The following is a 24,456-nucleotide window of genomic DNA, read 5'->3' on the forward strand; positions in this document are numbered from 1 at the left end:
TTGTTCTCCTGCAGATCGCCGTCGGATTAACGGGCGCGATCGATGGGACACGTCCGCCGTAGGTTCAGCTGTCGTCCGATTTTTGAGCTCGGTGAGGACAGATCTGTGCGCTCCATCCCTGCTCTAAATCGATGCACGATGCCGTGGCCGGAATCGTTCTGATCGTTAGAAATTTGATTTCACGCTCGCCGCATTCATAACACCCTCCCGACGCAAACACGAGCAACGGTAGTAATAGTACATGGAAAATAGGCTTTCGTATCGTACGTACAGGGTGGAATGTAAAATTTCATTGAGATTATTGAGAACATAATTTTAATCAAATTCATTGGAAAGCGATAAATCTTTTAACATATTTAGCATTTATCATACATAAAAATATTCTTATTTTTTAATAATCAATTACAGTGTTGTAAAAACAAAATAAGTTATTGAAACCTTCTTAATATACTAGAATTTTAATATAATAGAATGAATATTAAAAAATATATATAAGATGTAATCTTTTATTTCCTCTTTTCTGTAATCATCCATTGTACAATATCGTAAAATATGATACGTAACTAATTTTTAATTATCTGACTTACAATTTTAATTTACGATAAGGGTTCTTTTTTTTATATAACACCCGTTATGTGCGCATGTACACAGTTGCACTCGTTCCCCCGTACTCTCATTTTCTGTTACTCTCGCATCTACCTGATGTAACGGGCGTAGTCCCAGCGCGAAATAACTCGCATAAATCACCGATGGTTACACAGATACATTTCGTGCGATTCCACTAGCGGCGATGTTTTAATAAAACCCGACGAGGCCCAATTATTCAACTCGGCGACCTCAGTTTGCATTCTCGGATGATTCGCGCACACACACACACACACTCTAAAAAATCCTTTACTTCTATCATGTAAAAAAAGAGGATAGTTTCACGCTATTTTGCATTTTATTCAAAAGGACTATCAGACCCGTTTATCACTTTTATTTCTATCGCGTGTAGTTTGCGATGATATTTTAGGATTTTTCGATAAAAACGATTGGCAAGCAGTGTGACATATAGCCGTCATTCCTTTTCGCAGTCGACGTCGAAGCCGCGGATTATGTTACGTTGTTTGGACACACATAACCGTTAGACGTTAAAAATTGCATCTCCATCCAAAGTTTTCCATTTTTCCTCCTTTTCCTCGTCCCTTTTTCTCCCTTCTTTCCCACCTTGTTTTTATCCTCATGATAATCTGAAATCACGCACGCTCAACGTCAATCAGAAAAGACGGAGAAATGATTTCGAGAACAGCGATTTGACGTTGACAAACATCGCGCGCGTACCATTTTCGAGTACTGCCCGACACGAGACGAATGTCAAAAACATATGTAAAACTTTGACACAAGCTTGACAGCTTCCGGTCACGAAAATCCAGGCGTGGATATCCGAGAATCTGAAATCCAAGCGGCGCATACATAGCATCGTTATCTGAACGGAAACGAGCAAAAGTCGCGTCCGTGAAGTGAAAAAAGTTTTCAAAGCTCCCATTCTCTTTTTAACGCATTTTACTCTTCTTGCTATCCCTCGTTATTCTTTTAAGCTTCGCGGATCGTTTCCGGGTGAAAGAGAAAATCCTTCTTGTTGATTTATTCAACGAAGGAATTAGAAGAAAATTATGTGGATCTTGGAGCGTGGTCCGGCCAATTGCATTCTTTTGTTTCATTGATTGATTAAAGTCAAATCTTTGACGGAATATTCTGTCGTGAAAGGTGCAATTTTATCGACAGTATTTTTTCAAGCATTTCAAAAGGAATGAAAAAATAGAGCTTGCCGAGAACAAGGTGCGGGAAACTCTTGATTACCGAAGAATAAAAAGGATTCCGAAGTACTTCTTTCTTAACGGAATCTAATTGTCGGATATATATTTGCATAATTTGCATTTCAGGTGCGGGGAAACTGCTCGTGAAAGTCTATTGCGTAAATGCAATTGAAATTGAAGTAAATAAGAATCTCAACTAGCCAATTGTTTGTCACGGTTCGGTGAATCGAAGTTCGCGATTTAAAAACCGAAGTGATCAACTTAGCAGCGCGTCGACGAACAATTTGCTCGTGACTTCACAATTTCAGCAAAATTACTTCCTTTCTCTTTCCCTTTTTCTCTTCCTCGGCAATGTCTGTTTCGCTGCTATTTAAACATTAGACGACTCTTCGCCGTATGATTAATTCCTCGTAATACTACTTGGCACTGAAATATGACTCACCGTCTCTGACCTATCGTCGAGATATACTACTGAAAATCTATTCTGTAGCGTAAAAATGAAATTTTCAAACATGATAATAATTTTTTACGACGATATATTTAATATCTACTACAACAAAATTCAAAAATATAGAACCCTAAAATTATAACATCTTTACAATATAAAAATTATATTGCTCAATTATTTTCGTTTTTGTGTGCACTCTTAGTCTCTTTTTATTTTATAATATTGAATTTTTAATTTTCAATAATGTTAGATAATAACGTTCATTATTAAATATAATTAAATATAAGTTTAATGCGACGAAAGAAAAAATAGACATGATTTTATTACGGCAGTCAAGAAAGCATAGACTGTGCCCTTTATCGATTTTCTAGAGAGAGGTCAGTGTACCTTTAAAACTTTATCGGGCACTTATATTGCCGTTTCATCGCGTTTTTCCGAGAAAATCATTCAACATAAAATAATCTATATCGACGTTTCTCGTATGTACCAAATAAAAATAGTGTATAGCACTATGTAAGAGAGAGAGAGAGAGAGAGAGAGAGAGAGAGAGAGAGAGAAAGTGTGTGGTTTCTGACAATATATAAAGCTAGAGGAAATAATTTATTCCACTTTCCGCGAAACCAACATTTTCATTCCAACAGTGATTCTACGAATAGTCCGAGGATGAATAATTTCCTGTGTTTTTGAGGCTAATGCGGAATACGGAAAAATCTGCGAAAAGTGCATCTCGCTAAACATTTTTATTTATGTAAATGTATTATTTAAAAATTTCCGAAATTAATATAATAAATATTACTATCAAATAAGATATTTATTTCCGGAATAGCTTTATTGCAGATAATTTAATATAATTTAATTTACATTCTCTTATTTTTTAAAAATGTTATAATAAAAGCTATAGTAAAATCAATATCCATCGCATCTAATTTTCTTTAAAAAAAAGATTTTTCCAACTTGTACATACGATCTATCAGATAAGCCAGATTTGTTTCGGGTAACGGCAATACAGATATCTCTGATGGAAATTAGCTAAAGCCAGCTGGCAGAAATCAATTGGCATTTTTTAATGTACTGCTGAATAGTTGAGATTAAAGTATTCTCTGTCGTATAAAGTCAGTCGATCGAAACTGAATCACTGCACGCTTGCGCGTATCAATGTAAACGGATTTGTCTCGGAGTTAGCTCTACTATTGACGTCATCAGCGATTATTCCGTTAAGCCGATTTATTTCATTTTAAAAACGTGAGATGAACGATCTTCTATTTGTAATTAAATTTTTACAACTTATGTATTATTGGAATTACATAATAAATTTATAGCAATAAATTTTATAAAAGTCCTCCCCTCCCCCTCCCCCTCCCCAATTCTGATCATCTTTTTAGTCATGATTTGATCAAATTTACCCAGAGAGAATTTATAAATATACATAATAAAGTATATAATTTCGTATATAATATATAATAATTTCACTTTTTTTGGAATAATAATTCGATATTGATCACTATATTACCCGAGATATTACGGCCACTATTTGCAATTAACGCAAACGCTTTTCGTCGCATCATTCTCGGTCGCACCAGCGCTTTTCACTTTTGTCCCCTTGAAACCGCGTCGGGTTTACATTTAAATTTATAATCCGCTCTCATAGAACGAGGGTTTCGTCCGAATATGCCGGGTAAATTGATTTGCAGTATAACCCCCCGTTCCTTCGTCGCTCTGAGATGCGGCGAGGGGTCTCGCATCTCGAAAGAGGGTCAAAGACGTAGAAAGCTGTTCAAGCAGAACAGCGAATGGCGAATAACGCCCGTGGCGGGTGGAAATGTAAAATACGAGATGGTTTGGGCGCGGTAAGCGATTTCCAGTTGACTGACTGACATCGGTAAGCTTGGCGTTGCCTCCCGGCAACCTTCTCACCGTCTAGTCGGTTTTCCTTCGCTCTGTTCTCTCTTTCTCTCTCTTTTTCTATACCTATCTATCTCTTTTTTTTTCCTCTCTCAAGCTATCCGCAAGCAAACATGTATACAGAACGTGCGCGCGTATGTGCTAATGTGTACAGACAACGGGGATATACGCGCGCGGTCCAAGATTGGGGTTGCCACTCCGTTTTCCACTCGGAGGCTCGACCGCGATTAAGGTACTCCGCGACAAGACGCGCCAAATTGCTCGGTATTTCGAGGAGGCGTTGCCGAGAACCCGCCATCCACCATCGGCTTGACAGCGACTTCGACAAGAAAGCATCTTTCCTGCAAAGTGGCGCATGTGCGCCGCCGTGATTCTTTTGTACGTTTCTGGTATGTCAACAGTGATCTGTATAGCAACGATGCTGCAAAATATATTTTTTTTTATCGCGCGCCTTATGAACTATAATATCAAATTGAAAGCATTCAATAATTTCACATTTTTATTTATGTTATTTAAAATATCTAATATACTTCTATTATTATTTATAAATGATTCGAGATATATAAATTAACTTTGATTACGTATACATTGCGAAAAGAGGTAGAAATAAAATGGAGGGAGGCGACTGACCGAAAATATCGCTGGTTAAATAAAATTTTCATTAATTGCTCCAATCTATCTAGGTTTATATTTACATTTGCATTTACAGAGAATCGGAATTGCGTTACATCACTGGCATTGTAGCCGTGATCGTGACTTCAAAGTTTCCGTGCAACGCGCGAGGTCTGTCTGTTTCGCATTACACTGCCAAGCACGGTCCACGAGTTTCCGTTTTATACCCCGGTGAACCCCGGCGCGATTATAAGGGGCTCTCCAGTAGACAGGGCCGTCCTAAATTGCACTCGAGTGTTTCGCAACTCCCCTCGACACTACGACGATATTCTCTCCCGATGTAGTTCGCAAAACCCTGCGCGCTCCGAGAAATCTCACTGCTCCTGTATAATTCAACAAGACACTACGTCCGTAAGATAATTCCTATTAACGGGAAGAAAGACGAGGGGCCGACAATTTCCGTATCGCGTGCTTTGCGTTCGTCATTCATCGAGGGAGCATTGCGCGCTATCATCGTTGAGCATTATCGCCGCTGAACAGAGATACTAAATATGACAGAACTGTGTACAACATGAAGGCTAATTACCCAAACGTTAATTCATCTGATATTTATTTGTAACGTTTCTTTAGGAACAAGTGTATACTTTTGCTCTTTATTCTCACAATTAATTTCGATGGCTCATTACACGATTAACTGTTCTTTCTACCCGGATGTAGAAAAAATTTTACATCGGTAAAAGAAATGCGTATGGGGATAACAGTCGGATCACAAATCCGGAAAATCAGGACAGTCGAGTGCCGACTCTCGAGAAATCGTTTCGATCTTTCGGTCGCAGGCTCGATTCATCGTGCAGAGAGGGACGAAGACGGCGGACTGCACGAGAGCGGGATAGCGTGAGAAAGAGAGAGAAAGAGAAGTTGCTCCGCTGCACGAGAGAAAATCACGCGAAATAAAAGCATCCAATTTCCTGCGAATCCTCCGTCGGATCTCTTGGCGGACTTCCTTCTCTTGCCGCGACGTCCGCCCAGTGGTGCGAGAAGAAAGGGCGCGAAGAGTCGGTTCCTGCTTTTCACGGTCGGACACGAGACGCCAAATGCAGTCGACGAAACATGAAACGCCAAGGGGGCCGATAGGGAAGAGGTGTTAGGATAACTCGCCTTCTCGCTGAACGAACAGCGCTAAGAGCGAGGCCTTTATTCTGTGACGCGCAAGCTGGCATTTCAATTATTTATATCGCGCTGCCGGCAACAATCAAATCTCCGCGCTACGCCTTCTTATTTCTGCCTTTGTCTCCGAGACTTTTCGCGATAGTTCCCGTTATTTGTTTCTGTTTTCTTCAAATACTCTCGACTTTATTACGTTCAAGAAACTTGTGTGCAATAGATTCGAGGATGCTCTATAGGATTATGATTAATTCATATTAAAAATGTTGACGATGATTGACAGATGGGAAACACAGTCGCTATGAATAATAATTATGTTTACTCTTCTTCAAGCCTCTTTTGCATCTTTCTAATTGTAAGACAACTCGCTTCTTCAATACCGACAAGGGGATAAATATATTTCAAATAATAACGACAACAGCTGCGGAATCTAAATGCAAGTCGCAAACTCCATGCTGGATTGTTGATGCAGCGTAACGTTTGCTTATTTGCATCACATAATTAACAATACCGCTATGTACCGGATATTCTCCATTTCTTTGCTCCACCTCCCCCCTTCCCCCTCCACGGTCGGTTTCCATTCTTAAGCTTACGCTCGTAACGATCCCCGACATCTTTTATCTCTTGACAATATAAACTTCAAACTCCCTTGTTCTCTCTCTCTCTCTCTCTCTCTCTCTCTCTCTCTCTCTCTCTCTCTCTCTCTCTCTCTCTACGTTGTATATCTAATGACCGAGGAGTCAAGCTTCTTATCGAATCGCGTAACGGATACGTATCTCTGGTGCGATTTATTTCTGAGTGAGCAAAGGAAAAAAGTTGAAGGACTCACATAAGCCGCATCAAGAATGAATATCTTTCCTCCTCGAGCAGCAGAAAGACAAACCGAAAGTAAGGCTCATCTTCTCGAGCTACGTGGCGCATCAATTATTCACGATGTCTTATTGATATCATCCTACATTCGCTACTCAAACTCTCCATTGTTTCATCTACCGTATCCTCTACGCTACTTATCGACATATCGATTCTTTTCTCTGTTTTCTTTCGGAATATTACGTTGTCAAATTTAAACGCTTCCCTGACTTTTGTGTCGGATAGACACTTTCTCATAAAAGATATCAAATTTAATCTTATGTGTAGAATTATTTTTGTAATAAAATAGTTATTTTTTAAAATGCATCAGATATTACAATATCTTAAAAATAGGCAGAATAATATGTGAAATTATATATTTCCATTCAAACACCAGAAAAATCGCTATTGCAAAACAAAAACTACAACTTGGAAGATTCTCTTATCCGAAAAGTTATTATAAACTTCGTAGAGAAGATATTACAAGCAACCCCCAAGTTCGCATTCTCTGCGGGATGTTAACGGCGTCGTAATTCGATTCGGAAATTTTATCCGGCCGGATTATAGGGAGATGTATGTCCTGCCGAGTACCAATAGAGATCGAAGAGGATTGCGCGACGATTGGATCCGCGACTCATCGAAGCCCGCAAGCAATTAATTCATAAGCGTACGGCCGACACAATGGTAAACTATCCACAGCACATATCCGTCTCTTCAACAATGGCACGCTAACATCCGCATGTTGCACGAATTGTATCAAGATTTGAATGAGCCGGCATAGGGATTGTAAAGGACTTTGATACCCAAGAGACCAAAGATATTACCGCGGAGGATGCGCGTCTCCATGATTGTCTCGTTGATATGTTAATTAATGTTATCGATGTTAAGCAAAATCGCCTCAGGCTCTCAATATGAATATCTATTAATCCTATCGAACCATGCTACGGGATTAAGGTAACTTGATAAGCTTAATTGATTATTAAAGCGTATAGATAATTATTCGCATTATCGGAAATATATCGAGATTTATTATACCAGAATTTTTTACAATTGCGATATCAGATTTTTATATTACATAAAAATAATTGATGAAAAAATTTATTTTTATTTTCATCTTAAATTTTTCGAGCAATATTGACAAATTATTATTATTATGAAATAGACAAATTGTCATTTTTTTTAAATTATAATAATTTAATTTTATCTCTGATAATTTATTGTATCGTGATAATATAAAATCTATCAATTATATCAGTAATGTCAGATATATTTTGTATTCTATCTCTGCAGGATATTTTCTTCAGCAAATGTTTCTAAAATCTTGATGGATAATAATCAATCGAACATGTTATAGCGTATTTCATTCTTGTTATGTTTTTCCTTCTTACGAGGTGAGACGAAACCAGGCCTGACTGAATCACCATGATTCCCTATTGCGTAACCGCGCGATTCCCTCATTTCGCCTCTAAAATCCCAGTCGGCGACGCCTCGGGAAAACGAATCCTTTGAAGTCTCCTTTAACCGAACAAGTAATTTCGCGACCCTCGCCGGCAATCGTTTTTCCCGCTTCATATAGGGTCGCTCGTCTACCCCACAAAACGTTATTATCGGAAGCGCCTCATCTTTGATAAAGACAATTAGCGACGTAATTCATGCAACAACTTTTATGAGCGAACAGACAACGTTGAGAATGTATTTAGCAGTCATTTTTGCACTACAATTAATTCAAATTGATAGTTGAAAGTATTGTCTGTAATCTATAATCTATACGTTTCATGCGAACTTTTTTAAAAGCTTCAAAATATATATGTACGCGTGTATGTATCGTTATTATATTTTTTTAATTCTTTTAGAGAGATTCTACACAAAATAATTGGATATGTATAATTGGAAATATGGATATATATAATTGAATTAGAGATATATAAAAGGAGAAATTAACAAAATCTATTTGAGCACTGAATAAAAAAAATTAAATATTTATTTCATACATTAAAATATATTTAATAATTCTATAATGATGTTTCTATTGAAGATAATACGACGCGCGTAAATAACTCGTTGTCTAGCTGTAATTACTTTTTTTTTTTGTTGACAACGCGCGGCGTTGATAGGGAAACGTGACATAACACGAGCCTGCTACTGTCAATCAGTGCAGTGTTTACATTACGAATAAAACGAATAAAACGAATATACTCTCCGTCAATCGTCATTAGATTTTTGTTTTCAAATCTTCCTTGATCTTTTCACATATCGATGTTTTTATTACAATTACAATCGATATTTCCTCGAACAGAACCTTGATTCGATTTCACTTTATACAATTTAATTTAGGTAAAGTGAAATTCGTACCTCTCTGTACCTACGTGGTGTGGAACTTAGTTAACATTAAACTTCGCGCATATTGGATTCAAAATACGATTCCTACCAAAATTCAATCTGGAACAGTAGATACAGGTCTTAACATTGCGGAGGATAAAATCCAATGCGAGGCACGTATTTCCAAAGTCAAACTATAGATATAGTTTTGTAAAGTAAACCATCTCAGAATGAAAATCCTTTCCTTTTCCCATTTTAGAAGACACCGTCGTGGATTTTCGTAACTAACGACATAAAATTTTAATATGCGGAAAAAAAAAAGAATTAGAGAAAAATTCATTTCTGGCTTGACGTGAGAGCATACTCTCGAAAGTAATTTGAATATTCTTGATCCAGGAAAAAAACAGTAGAAAATTCTTACTTATCTCATAGCAAAATATCATGCCATCCTTTTTTAAAATTGCAAAAAACAAAATACAATTTGCATCGCGTAAATTTCCACGACGCTCTCACTTGGCGCGACGCGACGAGATGGTCGGATCGAAAATAACCGAAACTAATTAGCGAATGGCACGGAAGAAAGTACCAATTTGCGCGATCAGGAGTAATGGCCAGTTACTCAAAGGTTTCGTCTTTTTGTTTCAGGTGCGAGGGTGGCTGGCTACAGCTCGAAGGTAGCGCTCGCGTCTGCGGTCGTAATCAACGCTTCGACCGGCCGGTCGTGCTCTTCTCGGACAAGCCGATCGCGACTCTACATATGCAGTGAGTACAATATCTGATAGCGCCATTGAATTTCAATTAGCGAACAGTTTTTGCGCTATCTTTTTGTTCAATCAAACTCTAATAAATTCTCTTTCCGAATCGCCGCATAGTCAAAATTGATTTAAAGAATTTTCTATGAAAAACATTCGCTCCATATATCGTAATAGATTGACATTTTAAATACAAACATAGACGATTTTGAGTAAATTATTTGCTTTCTCGCAAAGTTTAGAAGAGATTATTTTCATTTATCTCGATGCATAGAAAGCATTTTTATGTTGGAAAATATTTTTGAAAATTGTTTACGCAAATTGAATTATGAGGACATTTCATAATATTTCTTTGAAAATCAAATTTTTAATCAAAACAATGCGTATTTTCGCAAAAGCTTTCGCCGGCTTCCTTTTCTCCCCACCGGATGATTGCGTCCTAAATGAATAGCGGACGTGTAAGATTGATTTAATGTCACTGTGCGAGTTACTGTCAGTGCGCATAGTACTATCGAGAAAGAAAGAGACGAGGACGGACGGTAGGACGGTAGATAGAATTCCAATGGCATTACGAAATAGAAACACGTTCTGAACTAAGTGCTTCTTACTAGCCTGGCCGCTTCGGCTTGTTATTCGAACATCGATAATTCTCGTATATTTAATTTTATTCTTAAATACCATTAGGCATAGCAATATCCAAGAGATTGAATTTGTATTCTCGCAGAAATTGCTCAATTCATCGGCACGTACTCATCGCGATAAATCGAGCTGATTTCGATGAAGTGTAAAAGAAAGAAAAAAAAAACGAAGAGTGCGAAAACGACGTGATGTAAAGTATTTACACGATTCGCGTCTTATAAGAAGCGATTTTCATTAGCCCTCTTTCTCACTTTTATTCGCCGTTTGCACTTGAACATTCTTCTCGCGGAGAGTTTAATTTAAATGCAAATTGATTTACCTTTGATAAAATAAAATAGGGATTTCTCTGTTTACGGCGCGTAAAGGCGAGAGAATTATTTTTTAAATTAGTCTTCTCGACAGCTCGTATGCGCGCGTATTTGCATGTAACTATATTTATTTATGAAATTATACTCTAATAAAAGTAATAATCCAAAGTAAATAACTATTTATGGTGTGCTGTGAAACATTGCAAGTAGTTAATAAAAACGGAATACATGTTAATTATTACGTTTGATGAAATGTATTACGTTGATTTATAATCTATAATGGATGCAAACTTGTAAAGAATGTCAACATTTTATGATTTTATTCGCGCTGCCAACGGATCATAAATCGGAATTAACTTTTGCATCAATTACTTTTCCTCATTATGTTTTACCGTGTTGAGAATTAAGTATAATTGAAATCAAAGCAACGAATAATTAATATTAACAATTTATGAAATTTTCATCCGCTCCGCAGTCGGAACAAATTATGGCGGACGTCTGAGAGCCCCGAAAAATCTGAATAATTGATTGGTACATATTGTCGGACTTCGTGGGAGTCAGTAAATGGTAGAAATGTTGCAAATTCGTCCGTAGATAAATCTCTGAGCGGCTCTATTGGCATCTCCATTATTTATGTTTCTTAATTGACGTGTGCAAAAAAAAACACGAATACCAGCGAATGCTTTCGGACAACGAGGAGCTTCGTTCCGAGCAGCTCATTAAATATTTATGCCGAAATCAACGTCTACGATATCCACGTAGTTGACTAAGGTCCGCGTATACATAAAACATTAGTAGTTTGCTCTACTGCAACTCGGTTCTTTGACGAGTCGCATAAAGATTTTCTGAAGAATGTTTCCGCCGCGATTTTTATACCGTGCTTAAAATTCGCGACGAGTCTGAGTGAACGCTCGCGAGAAACGTGTAGATGTCACACACGCGAGAATTATATTTGACAAATTAACACGCGCAGTCTTGCTTTCGAATCGCGGTTAATTTTGTTTGTTTCCACGATCTGCCGCGTACAAGCTGAAAATTGAGAGATTTTCGCGAGAGTAACGCGGCGTAAAATTGAATTCTGCTAGCCGGTCCAAAGAGTAATTTCATTGTCGGGCATGATGTTCAATAAATTTATGAGAAAATCAAGCTTGATTTCTATCGCAAATTGTTTTACATTTCCATAAACGTGAACGCAACAAACGTATGTAAGATAATTGTTTCCAATAGCATCGAAAGGTAAAACTTGATATGTAAAATTAATAGATTATACGTACTGACGTAATCATATACGTCAGTACGTATAATCTAAAACGTCGTCTTACAGAGAGAAGCAATCTCTATTAACCAACAATATTTAAAAACTTTTTTTTTTTGCATACGCGACACATACAATAATATTCGATATAATCAAACATAGAGTTACTACATAGAGTTTACTACATACAGGTGATAAAGTTTTAACCACAAGAGATTTTGATTCAATTAGATAATAAAATCTTTGAATTATATGATTTATTGATAGGAGGATATCTATTATACGTATGACAAGAAAATTCCAAAGAAGTATTCGACATAAAGAAAATGACAGCTTTTAATCCGGAAATGTTTCTCATGTTATTACTTGGCACTTTCTTCTCAGCAGAGACTCCGAAACGCAGCTTAGTCGGTATGAAATTTATATAAGTTGGGAAGTTGAGAGTGTAATGTGGCAAACCCGTCGCACGCGACTGGCATAAACGTGTCAAGAAATGATTTATGATGGTTAGTTTCCACTCCCGACCACGGCAACTCCTGTTTTTATGTGAAAATACGCAAGAAACTAACAACAAACGACAACTTATGAGCCATGATGCGCAATATTTCGATGGAATATTGAACAGGATATTTACGCATTAAAGAAGAAACATAACAACAACATTTTGAATAGTTACTTCTATTATATCATACATTTTAAAGAAAATTAAATAATTATATATATATATATATATATATATATATATATATATATATATATCAGATTTGAAATTATATTTTGCAGATAAATTATCTAGATAATAAAGAATATAAATATAGTGAGGAAAAACAGAATTTGTATAAACGATTAAATGTATATACAATAATATAAAATATTGCAAATTTTTCACGAATTTCTGGCTGAAAATTCCTTGGCGCCGTTTAATTGGTGAAATTAACGGACTGCGACGAAAATACCAGTCGGATAAAATCTCGAAGATAAATACACCATGCACGCGGAACGGCGCATAATATTTTTCACCGCCATTCGTAAAGTAACGACACATATCCCGCCGAATTCGAGGCAATAATCGGATTCCCGTGAAATTTCAACGCGCTCATTTCCATAACTACGTCCTTTTATGTCACCGTGAAACATTGAAATGGACTGAATTATTCAACCGATAATAAGCGGCTCATACATGGAATACAGGCGGAAACTTTATCCGTTATGTTTCAACATATTGTATAATACACTTTGGACTACGGCCATTGTCCAGACAGAATATAAACCGTAATAAGGTCAATATACGATCTCGGTTTATCGTACAACAAAAGTGCTTCCTCATGACGGAAGTACGAAAGAGCCTTTTTCTCTCCCCAACGTCAATATGTTGTCAGATTTATTTTAAAAAATATCTTTTTTCAGATGGTATATCTATTATTTATTACAAAGAAAAATCTATATTTTTCTTGAATTATTTACATGCCAATATAACAAATTTAACGCCAATTTAACGCAAATTACAAAAATCTGTTAATTTTATAGATTACAGTATTTTATTATTAGTCGTTTGTAGATGTTTTTTAGATATAACGGATCATGTGACGGATCTTCCATAATGGAATAGTTTGCTATTTGGATCGTGTATGTTCGATTACGTTTGCAATATGTTCACTGATCGATATTATGAAGTTGTACATATATGTCAATATTATGTGAGATCATTATATAGTATCTTGAATCTCCAGATCGCTCGAGTCTGACATTTCATCGAAGTAATAACATATCTATTGCATACATTTATTATTTTTCTCGTGCAACTGTGCATCGCAGTGTTATGCAGTGCAGTGCAATTAGTCAATAGCGAGAATTTCTCTCCATTTATAATTATAATAATTGCATACAATGCTCTGTACATGCAAAGATTAATAAATTTATTCGATATGAAATAAAATTTGTAAAAATAATTTCAATACGAGAAATGGAGATTAAAGTACAAAGGGATAAAATGTTCCTAACGCGATTATTTATCTCTCATGCATGCATATCGGCTATAATAAAATTGAGTCGACCATCGTAGATATGACAATTTTGCAGAAGATTGTGAAACAATGTTCGCAGAAGCTACAGCGCGCCAGGCAGTCTGACAAAATCGTAATAAATTTAGTTGACTGCGAGTTTCTGACTGAATTTTAGATGATTCCTGGCGTGGCGTGACAAATTTACGTCGTAGTCCAGTGTACTTTGGTACATGTTATGTTTATGGTGCACGTTTGTATCTTCTCTCTTTTTTTTTCTGTGAAACAATTTCCGACGAAAGTTCATTGGTCACCGTTTACTGCCGCGAAGGTGCTAAGCTACAAAACCGCATTCCCGAATTTATTTCGACGATCGTTAAATCGAATGATAGTGACTTTAATCGAATTCCAGTAATTTGTTCTAAAGCTTCGATGGCTTAAAAAGGCTTTCCAAATAATTGGAATTTAATGTATGCTGATGATACAAATTATATATTGACGAATACAGAGTATAAAGATGCCATTTTAATTATCATTTATCTCTATGATCTAAGAATTTCGTTATTTATTCTGACAATCTACATAATTAAGTGGGTGTTCTTCATTTCTCGCCGAGTACCGATCTTTTCTTTTTTCTTCATAGCTTTTCATTTACATATAAATTAATTTATTTTTGGCTGAGTGATGCACACAGATATCTTTACCTATATTTAATTAATCTATATTTAATTAATTCAATTAAACTTCAATTTTTTTTATCATGAGCCGTTCAATGTTACTCGCAGCATCGCTTATTGATGCTCGATCGCGTAACCACAAGTTGAACTATTGAACACCGAGAGAAGGACGAGAGTACTATTTTTCCAAGCTGCCGACGTCTCTGAAGACTCGAGGTCTGTCGTTCTGATTTTCGGTTCGTTTCACGCTGCTACACGGCAGCCACCTCGAACTTTCACGAAACTTAGCCGGTCGCAATAAAATCGATATCTCACAAAAGAGAACGACCTCTGGTAACGGCGTGCTTTATACGATCCATTAGGCGAATGAAAAGACAAGAAAGGCTTCGCTCGCGCCCACCTTTTTCATAAGTCCACCATCATTCCGTCGATCTCCTTCCATGTATAAGAGGCATCCTCATAGAAAAATATCCTTGGGTGATGAAATGGAGTTTGTGTATTTATTTCAAAGTAACCTTTTTATAGTGTGCAGTTTCGTGACAAGCCAATATGATTCTATTGAGATATCATTTTCGTAAAAAGAATAATATTCGATGGGTTGGAGGACTTTATCCATCGGGAAAAGCGCTTTTCTTTTAGACATTATTGATCGAATTTCTTTTGAGATTCCTACGACATGGCAAAAATGTCAGACGCGAAAGAAGATCTCCAATTTCTTTCAAACAATAAATTATCATTATATATTTTATGGAAAATATATTTTCTTGTTTTTCCAGGCAAAATTTCATTATCGGAAAATATTTCATTATATTAAATATTAAATATGCAATATATATAGGACGAACAATATTAGAATTGCCTCTTATAATGGAGGGAGACGTTGACGAGCAAAAAGTTCGAGCGGAAAACTCATATGTCGAAATGTCAGGAAAAAAAAAGAGCGAGCTGGATGAAAACGCTACTTAGGAAGACGTAGAGAAAACCAAAAACGAAGAACTTTTTTATCTTCTTAAAAAGTGGATGGCATAGCCCACACGTTACTCTCTAAATTGTTTGAATACTCAAACTTTTTCTGTACACGCGGACTAAATTAACATAAAATAACACCGGTCGGAATCATATGCCGTGACATATTGGCGCTGTAATCTTATTCTACCACTACTTCGCGTCGTGACAACAAGATAACGAATTCGTATATTTTTTTGTGTTATCTGTCTACTCTGTATCCTTTTCTTTAATAATTACAACCATTAACTTTAGAGATTTAATACGATAAAAGAAAAAATATTTGTTTAACTTTTATATATTCATTACTTTACTTAATTATTGTGACATTTAATTATATTATATTTATTTTATTTAATTCTTGTAACATTCAACAAACTAAGTAAAAAAGTATGATTGATTTTATAAATAATGATTTAAAAAGGTAATTATATACACGTTACAAACGAACAGAACGACAATCGATATAGAAATTAAGGTAGCACAAATATTTCTATCAGCCTAAGAAATAGAAGACAGATCGACTGTACAAAGCCTATGGTATCTTAGCTGCGGGTAGAACAAAAAGAGCGAAAAGAAAGGGACGTCTTTTATATCTGTCGAACTATCCTTTCGATTTTAGGCGCAAGCTCACTCTTCCTCTTATATACTCTTGTCAGACTGCAGCTCTGATTGAATGGATGCGGGTTCGTGCTATGTCTGCGTTTTCCGATTGCTGAAACTGTCTCAAAGAGAGCTATAAAACAAATCTAGGTAATAGAAATGAAGAAAAGATATACGATTGTAAACAAAAGTATTCACGATTATCGTAAAATGCTACTTAATAAATGGGAAGAGTCTCTTTCTCGCGATGACAGTCGGAGCGTTCCAATTTCACAAACGTGTACGAAATTCATAGCTTAAGTTTCTGCCGCGATATATCGCATCGTAAAGCAAGAACGGACACTTTCATAAAAATAACCACTCCCGCAAGAGAAGACGATGCCCTCATCGCTCAAGACTCGAGATTCTATTTACGACGAATGAGTTACCGCGCGAGAGAAATCGGGCCGACGTATCCCGATTCGGTTTAATCGCGATGAAAAATTAGGTTCGTTATTCTACTACGGATAGGTATATCGATTAGTAGATTAGTCTTATCGAGTACGCGAGGGTGGCTCGTAAGAGTGCTCGTAAGGAAGGGAAAGACGGAAAGAAAGGAGACTCTGATCTTCCGGGAGCAATCTGTCTATTCGAGTCTCGTTCTCGCGCGAGGTCGGGGATACATTTTTCGAGGTAATTTCCCGTCAGAACTTCCGCCGGGATAACCGTGCGCGCGCTCATCGAGCCCGTTGGGATGGGGGCCAAGATAAGCTCGCGCAATATCGGATTCGAATCCTACGTACGAGAAATGTGGCACGAGAGAGCGCACCCGAGGGTACTTTCTGAGGGAGCCCCGGAGTACAACGCGACAGGCGGCGGCGACGTCGCCAACCACCCACGCGATCTACACGTACGCGATTTATTCGCTCCAGTACAAGATGAATATTTTATTAACCCATTAGGATATAAGCCGGCAATTTACGTCGGGCGGATCATACGCGATAAAAAAAGACACAGTATCTTAAGCTCGATATTTTAGGGAGATAAGTTGCGATAAGCATGAGTTTATGAAAGTAACAATGAATTTTTAGTACTTGTTCCGCGCATTTCATACTTTTTATGGCAGTAATATTGAAAAATACATATAAAAGAAAGTTTTATTAAAAATTTTGATTAAATATTTTATTCAGTTATTTACATAGTATTTTTGTTAATAAAATAATAAGAAATATTTTTCTTATTAATATAATAATGAAAATATAGTAGGTAGAATACCGATAGAATCTTCATATATATGCTTTATATATATTCTTGGCAATGTATCAGGGTTAGTTATGAAATGTCTACATTAGGAGGAGTACGCTGGAGTACCATGTTATTCAACGCCTCATTGTGAAAATTACTCACGCTATTTCGTAATAGTGTCGTCACTCTTCCGGCTATATAAGGGGGGAAACGGTAGAAACGGAAGAGAATTGCGAAAATGAATAAAGTGGACACAGAGTGCGCAAAATTACGGGACTACAAGGCTAATGTTAACGACATGCATTAGCAAGCCTTGTTACGAATATCCTCACTTTTGTCGAGAACGATCCGCTGGATCTTAATCGCGCGACATTATAAGTATTCTTGATATGTCAAACCTGTCACATGCAAAATATCCTCGATTGATTGCGAACGTTTAAACGAAACTCAATCGAATAATATTTGTCTCTCCAAAGAATATGATGCTATGCTTCGTGAATAATTTCGCGTTATCATACATTACTTCAATTACATTGTGAGATAATTTTTACGTTACAAAGAGTTTGATGAATAATCAATCATAGGCGCGATAAATTACTCGTTACCCAATTGGGAAGTTGTAAAGGCGCGTCACGTGTAAAATGCGATGTTTTCCCAAACATTGAGCAATTAATACGTCACGCATATTATTACCGTCATTGACACTTTGTTCCGGAAGTGATTAATTTGCATCTGCTCCCATATTCCCAAAGGCAAATGCGGCCTCCCTTTCGCCGTTGATGGTTCTCAATGTAATACCGTAACGTAATTGCGCATCATCGAATTAACCCGTGTCGGCTGATCCGCGAGTGGATTAATTCCTATCGAGCGTGATAAGAATCGAATTTCGTATGCACGCCGTTCTCAAATAGCCGATCTGCGCACCGACAACGATACACAACGATAAGGGTCAAATTCTGCGTGTACAAATCCCCGCAGTGTCATGCCCCGCTTATCGATCATCACAGTGTTAAATGGTTAATTGTTTGTTAAATGAGAGACTTTGGCGGAATGTATTGTTAACGTATCTCATTCGCACACGGTTTACCACAATATATCGGTACCTCCCGGTTAATGCGGCTTTTATTATATTATCGCATTGATATTAATTAAAGGGCATTTATCTTTTTTATTATTTATATATATTTTTTATTTAATACAATATAATCTTTATGTTCAGCGTATACTTTTAAAGATTTCTTCGTGATTTGCTTAGAAAAAAATCTTTGCGAGGAATCTTTGAAATTTATTCACATATTAAGCACATGCATATATAGTAATCTGAATAATATAAAAAATTTGCAATAAAATGCGCAATTTATCTTCGCGTTAGTTTACTCGAGAATCAATCGTTCGAACGTATTTTGTACGCGTAGCAACGCGCAGCATATATTTAGGCCATCGGGAACACTTGTAAGAGACTTTACTTATCGAAAACGAGATTTCAAGTGAGAAAGAACATCGGTCATTTGTCTCACGTAAGCTTCCACCTTGCGAATTAAAAACGAATCAACCATCCGTCTCGCGCTCGCATCCGTTGAATGTAAATCGACCGAATTTCGTCGAGAGAGGCGAGATAAAGCTCGGAAAACGCGACGGCGCAATAACGATGACGGGGCGAGAACACAGGGCGACAAATCGAGAAAGTGTAAAACGTTTGATCGAAGGTGGCTTGTGTTTCTGACGAAAACGAGGCGAAATTCGGCAATCGCAATCGACGAACCGTAAACGCAAGGCAGCAAATTGCATCGCTGTACATCGATCGTACCTCGTCCTTCTCATAGTCGTCACAGTTCCCCTAGATACAGGGGGAAAGTTGAAATTTTCAAAAGCGAATGTCAGTTTGTAAAACTAACGAACGCAAGTACCGCGGGGTTAAAAACAGGGTGCGGAAAAAAGCCTCGAGCGCGACGCCACGCTATTAATTTCAGGAAATATTAATCCACAAACATCCGTATTGGAAATTAACAACGATGTAGTTTCCCTCGAATTATACGACACGCAAGTGTTCGTAAGGAGAGTACGTGTGTGTGTGTGTGTGTGTGTGTGTGTGTGTGTGTGTGTGTGTGTGTGTGTGTGTGTGTGTGTGTGTGTGTATATATACATGTATATATTTATATAATTTGCTTATCCAATATACTTGTAGCTTTTGTATAGTCGCAATCTAATATACTCGCACAAACGAGTGTAATATTAACTTTGACAGCAACACGTTCGCCTCTTTTGATCCTCTTATCCGAAAACTAATTTCCCCTTTGACACGCGGCGTTGCCTAAACATGTTTCGCCTTTGACCTTTCGCCTTTCGGCCTCCCCTTTTCACGAGATGTTCCAGCACCGTATACCTATACAGACTGCGACGATTACCATTTTCAAACGCTTAGTCGCTTTCAGCTCTCCCTCGTCCATCGACCCAATTTCCCTCTGACGAGTTTCTTTGGCTTTTCTTTTCCTCTTCCGTTTAATTAAGCTGCGAACATTAAGCAGTAGGAAGTTCTCATTTGTTATTCATTTTACCCGGAAAACTGCGCCTGCTTTGGCGCAGCGCGGTAAAAACTATCTGCCAGTCGGCAACTAACTCCATTCTACTTATTGCTATATTTTTATATGCGGTATAAAATAAATACATATGCATGTACAAAAAATTGGACTATTTAAATATATTAATATGCATCTATGTTAATGATAAAATAATATAATATTGATTTTTTTATATGCATAAAGATAAATTAAAAGCTATTAAAATAACAGTGAAAAATAAATGTTTACCGTTAAATGCGATTCGTTTAAGTAATACGTTAAATTTAGAAATAATTATCAATTTATTTTTATGCATGTAGAAAATATTTTATTATTAATCTATATAAAAGAGAGAAAACAATTCAGTAAAATATTTTTTTACATGTATATGATTCAAGCTTGTCATATATGTATATAAAATTATTTGTACTATTCAAGAATTATGCATTATGTTAATCTCTGGTGATCTTTTCTCTCAACAAACAGTATAACATTACGATGAAATAATATTCTATAAGTATATACATGTGTACATATGCATGTATAAAATATAAAAGAATATCGGAGTGAAAGCTTTGCGAGATTATAATTGTTAATCCTTAATAGGCGCAGATGTCATGTCATGAATTACACGCACATATTTTATCCAAAAGTAATCCTCTTTGCGTATGCGGCATCGGGGGAAAGGAGGGAGGCGGGAAGAGTTATATCGTCGCGTCGGCGAAAACTTCGACAAATCTCCTGCGGACGACGGCGCAAAAAGCGACGCCCCGAGATTAACGCGTAACAGTCACGCACTTTCGGCATTAATCGCATCGTCGAATTGGATTTACAAGTCGCGATGCAAACTAGCTTTCATCTAGCGATCGCGTTTATCGGCAGACTGCATTTGCATTTTACGCCCCGCGCTTTCAACACACACACACATATATATATATATATATATATATATATATATATATATATATATGCATATGTGCAGATATATCGAATACATATACACGTGTACGTAATCACGTGTCACGCCCGGTGATGTCGAATTATATCGACATTAACGACCCGTAAGGCCCAGCTCGGCGTACTTGTTAATCTCGCGGCTTTCGTGGCATTGCCGATCCAGATCGGCGTGGCCCCTCCCCCGCCCCTCTCGATAAACTTCATCAGCGTCATCGCGAGTAACTACTCTCTGACGACGATGATTCCGCCGCCCGTTTTCGATACGCCCGTTTGCTCGCCAGATATTTGATCTACGCGCGATCAAATCCGGTGCCGCCGCCGGCGACGATGGTCCACGCTACACAATTCGTCCGATATATACCTGGGGGAGCTAATAGACGCGACATCGATAACCGGAACAGATAGTGTACATATCTACTGCCCCGCGCAGTTACGATACACATCAGCGAATGAGTAAACTCTCCGACTTCCTCGGAGCGATTTGATTTTCTCCGATGGTTCATCGCAACGACGGATGCTACATCGATGCACTATATACGCACTGCCTATATGCACATAATTCCGCGATCGCGGAGTGGTGCAATCAAAAAACTGACATTATTGAAATTTTCCGTTATTCGCTTATATTTTTACGATGATCGTGATCCGCCAGAAGAATAGAAATCCCGGAAAGCTATCAGGCAAATAATTTATAGTTCCCTATTTTCCTCGCGATTTCATTTTTCAGATACTTTTAAGAACAGTGTATTTGCTGACGCGTGCAAAGTCACAAAGTACATTTGCAAATGTGATCCGAATTCGAGATCTTTTTGATTCGAAAGAACGGAAAAATGGATTAAAACAGTTTGTGCCGCTCAGTACCGCTATCGCGAATTCAAATAATATCCGAAATAATTCTTTTGATCTTTTAATTTATTTTTTAATTACGATTTTAAATACATGCACGTTGTTAAAAGATTTTTAATTCTACAAACATTAATTGTTTTGCATTTTCAAAATCTCCCCACATATTTGCAAGGCAAAGAAGCTATAGAGACAGCTATATGGACATTTATAAATACCGTTAAAATATATAAAAAGATTACATTTACCGGCGTAAAATTTTCAGTGAGCTTCTTTGCGCGTAGCTTCTTGTCGCGTTAAGAAGCGGGCCGGATTCGCTCTCGTGATAACTTGGACTTAGGCCGTGGAAAACCACGGAAATCCGTTTGCAGTCTCGGAACGAAACCGCACTGTTCTCTCTAAGACGCTACCACACTGTGCGGCGAGTCTGGATAGCGCTACGGTCTGGTGATCACGACTTTATGTGAGTTTCTAGTACCTTGTAAACGCTTAAGTCGCTCGCTACGGCCACCAACCGCAAACTCGCATCTTGAATAAATACGACTGCGTCTTACGTTTCCTATATAAGTATGATTGTCCTTTAGGGAGAAACTTATATATCTAAACTCAGCCGCGCGCGCGCTCGTTATTTTTTAATGTGGCACGCGTACAATGGCAAAAGTGTAATTACTTGCGGAACGCTGTTTTAAGCGCCTTTTTAGTAAGGAATATCGTGGAGAATACTTTCAAAGAGTTGAATAAAATGAGAGTAGAATCTAATCTACCCTCATATTACGATTATAGTTAAAAAAATATTTTATAACGTGGAATAATTTTATTTTCAATTAAAAGGTAGCGAGGGGAGGGGGGGGGGCGGGGGCGGGAGAACAGACGTCAATAAAATACGAGAAAGAAACCAGTCGGTCTTCATCTGACACCCCTACGAATTTTATGGGATAACTATCAAACGACGATAATTGCATCAAAGAATATGTAGAAACAAAGGAAACGCTCGTGAAAAAGTGCATCGCAGCAGCGCATAAAAAGCTTATGATAATTGATGCGGATGTCAATGAAACGATTTCGCTTTGTTGCCCCGCCGCTTGTTTCTATTTCCCGATAATGGTAATCCTCGCTTTTCCGATTCTCGCGACTCATTTTATTCAGACAGACATGCGCTTTATTATAGCAACTATCGTGCTCGATCGCAAGCGTCCGAGCATTGGTTTTGCAATGGGACGAGTGTTGTGTATCGATTTGCCGATTTGAAAGCAACCGATTTATTGTTCCCCGCACTGACCCATGCGTTAGAGACCGGGTTCTATTGGACGAGCCGGGCCTTTTCGCGCTCGCTCGGCGTCAAAGCCATTCCCGGGTCTGTTCGGTCGCATTGTTAACTAACGATGTGCGCTTTATGCGCAGTGGAAACAATGTAAACACGTTATACCACTCGTCGGAGTGGACAAATGGACGCGTTCCCTCTTTCTGTCGAGCGATCAGCGTCCAGTCGCGTAAAACACGTCGCGTTGAGATACCAATTGTGATTCTACATTTCGCGCTCGCGTGGCTTAAGATCGATTTGTAACGACGTTATCTGATGCTGACAGTTTATCTCCTGATTACGATTGTAACCGACAACCTTCCACAATATAATCAAATATACGTGATGTATGTAATTACTGTTGGATTGCTGCACATCACGGAATTCTGCTGATTGTACATGAATGATTATTTCCATAATGATTTTAATGCCATTTGGCAAACGTTAAAAGTCAAACGAGCTATCCATGATAATTTTAAAATACAGAAAACACACACACAGTATATATGTATATCGGTCTTATCGGAATAAAAGAATAATTTCGCCATTCGACAGGTTATCGCTTTGCCAACGTTTCCGTCTCCGAGATTTTAAATTATCAGCTTCTTCGTCGCAGAGACGTTGACGGATGGCGGCCAAGTACGTTCACCGTTATCGTTATCGGGACAAATCGCTAGTCGTCCGATCATCCTCCGTCGCTGCGTATCCCGCTGACGTCATTTTTCCCGGCGCAGCAACGGATATTTCCTTCCATTTTTTTTTTTTTACAAAAAACGCATTGATATCGTCGTCGATTCGAGTAGCTGAGGTCACCCGCAGGGGTTTAGTCCTTCGATTCGAGCGGTTCTCGAGAAAAAAAAAAACGAGAGAAAAATAAAATCGCGCTCAAATCGCGATCCAAAAGTACTAGACGTAAGAGAGAGAAAGAGGAGAGTCTCGCGGTATACTTACCTATCTATCTCCCTAGCTACCCACCTACCTACCTACCTACCTACCTACCTACCAAGCTACCTTTCTATCTATCTATCTACCTACCGCAGAGAACGGGGCGCCTTATCTAACTTCGCTTGAGCGAAGCAAAACACGAAGACGAGAGGATATGCCCTCGGCGCATTCACATAAGCATCTCCGCATGGTGCCCGCGCTCGATATAACAAAGACCGCGAGATAGAAGCGCAGAAAAGCTTCTCCACACAAGAGACGACAAAGTACGGATAGAAGAGGATACGTACAAGATGTAAG

General features: G+C 37.8%; 1 protein-coding gene across 5 annotated transcripts in view; it reads left to right on the plus strand.

The window, feature by feature from the left end:
- Nucleotides 1-24,456, plus strand: part of LOC126855743 (uncharacterized) — a 207,178-nt gene that overhangs the window by 95,373 nt on the left and 87,349 nt on the right. For all 5 annotated transcript variants that reach the window (XM_050603614.1, XM_050603612.1, XM_050603615.1 and 2 more), the window contains one exon: nucleotides 9,739-9,855. In XM_050603614.1, the coding sequence (XP_050459571.1) occupies nucleotides 9,739-9,855 (117 nt within the window). The remainder of the gene's footprint in view (nucleotides 1-9,738; nucleotides 9,856-24,456) is intronic.

The sequence above is a fragment of the Cataglyphis hispanica genome, chromosome 17 (assembly GCF_021464435.1).
Source record: "Cataglyphis hispanica isolate Lineage 1 chromosome 17, ULB_Chis1_1.0, whole genome shotgun sequence".
Taxonomy (NCBI): Eukaryota; Metazoa; Arthropoda; class Insecta; order Hymenoptera; family Formicidae; genus Cataglyphis; species Cataglyphis hispanica.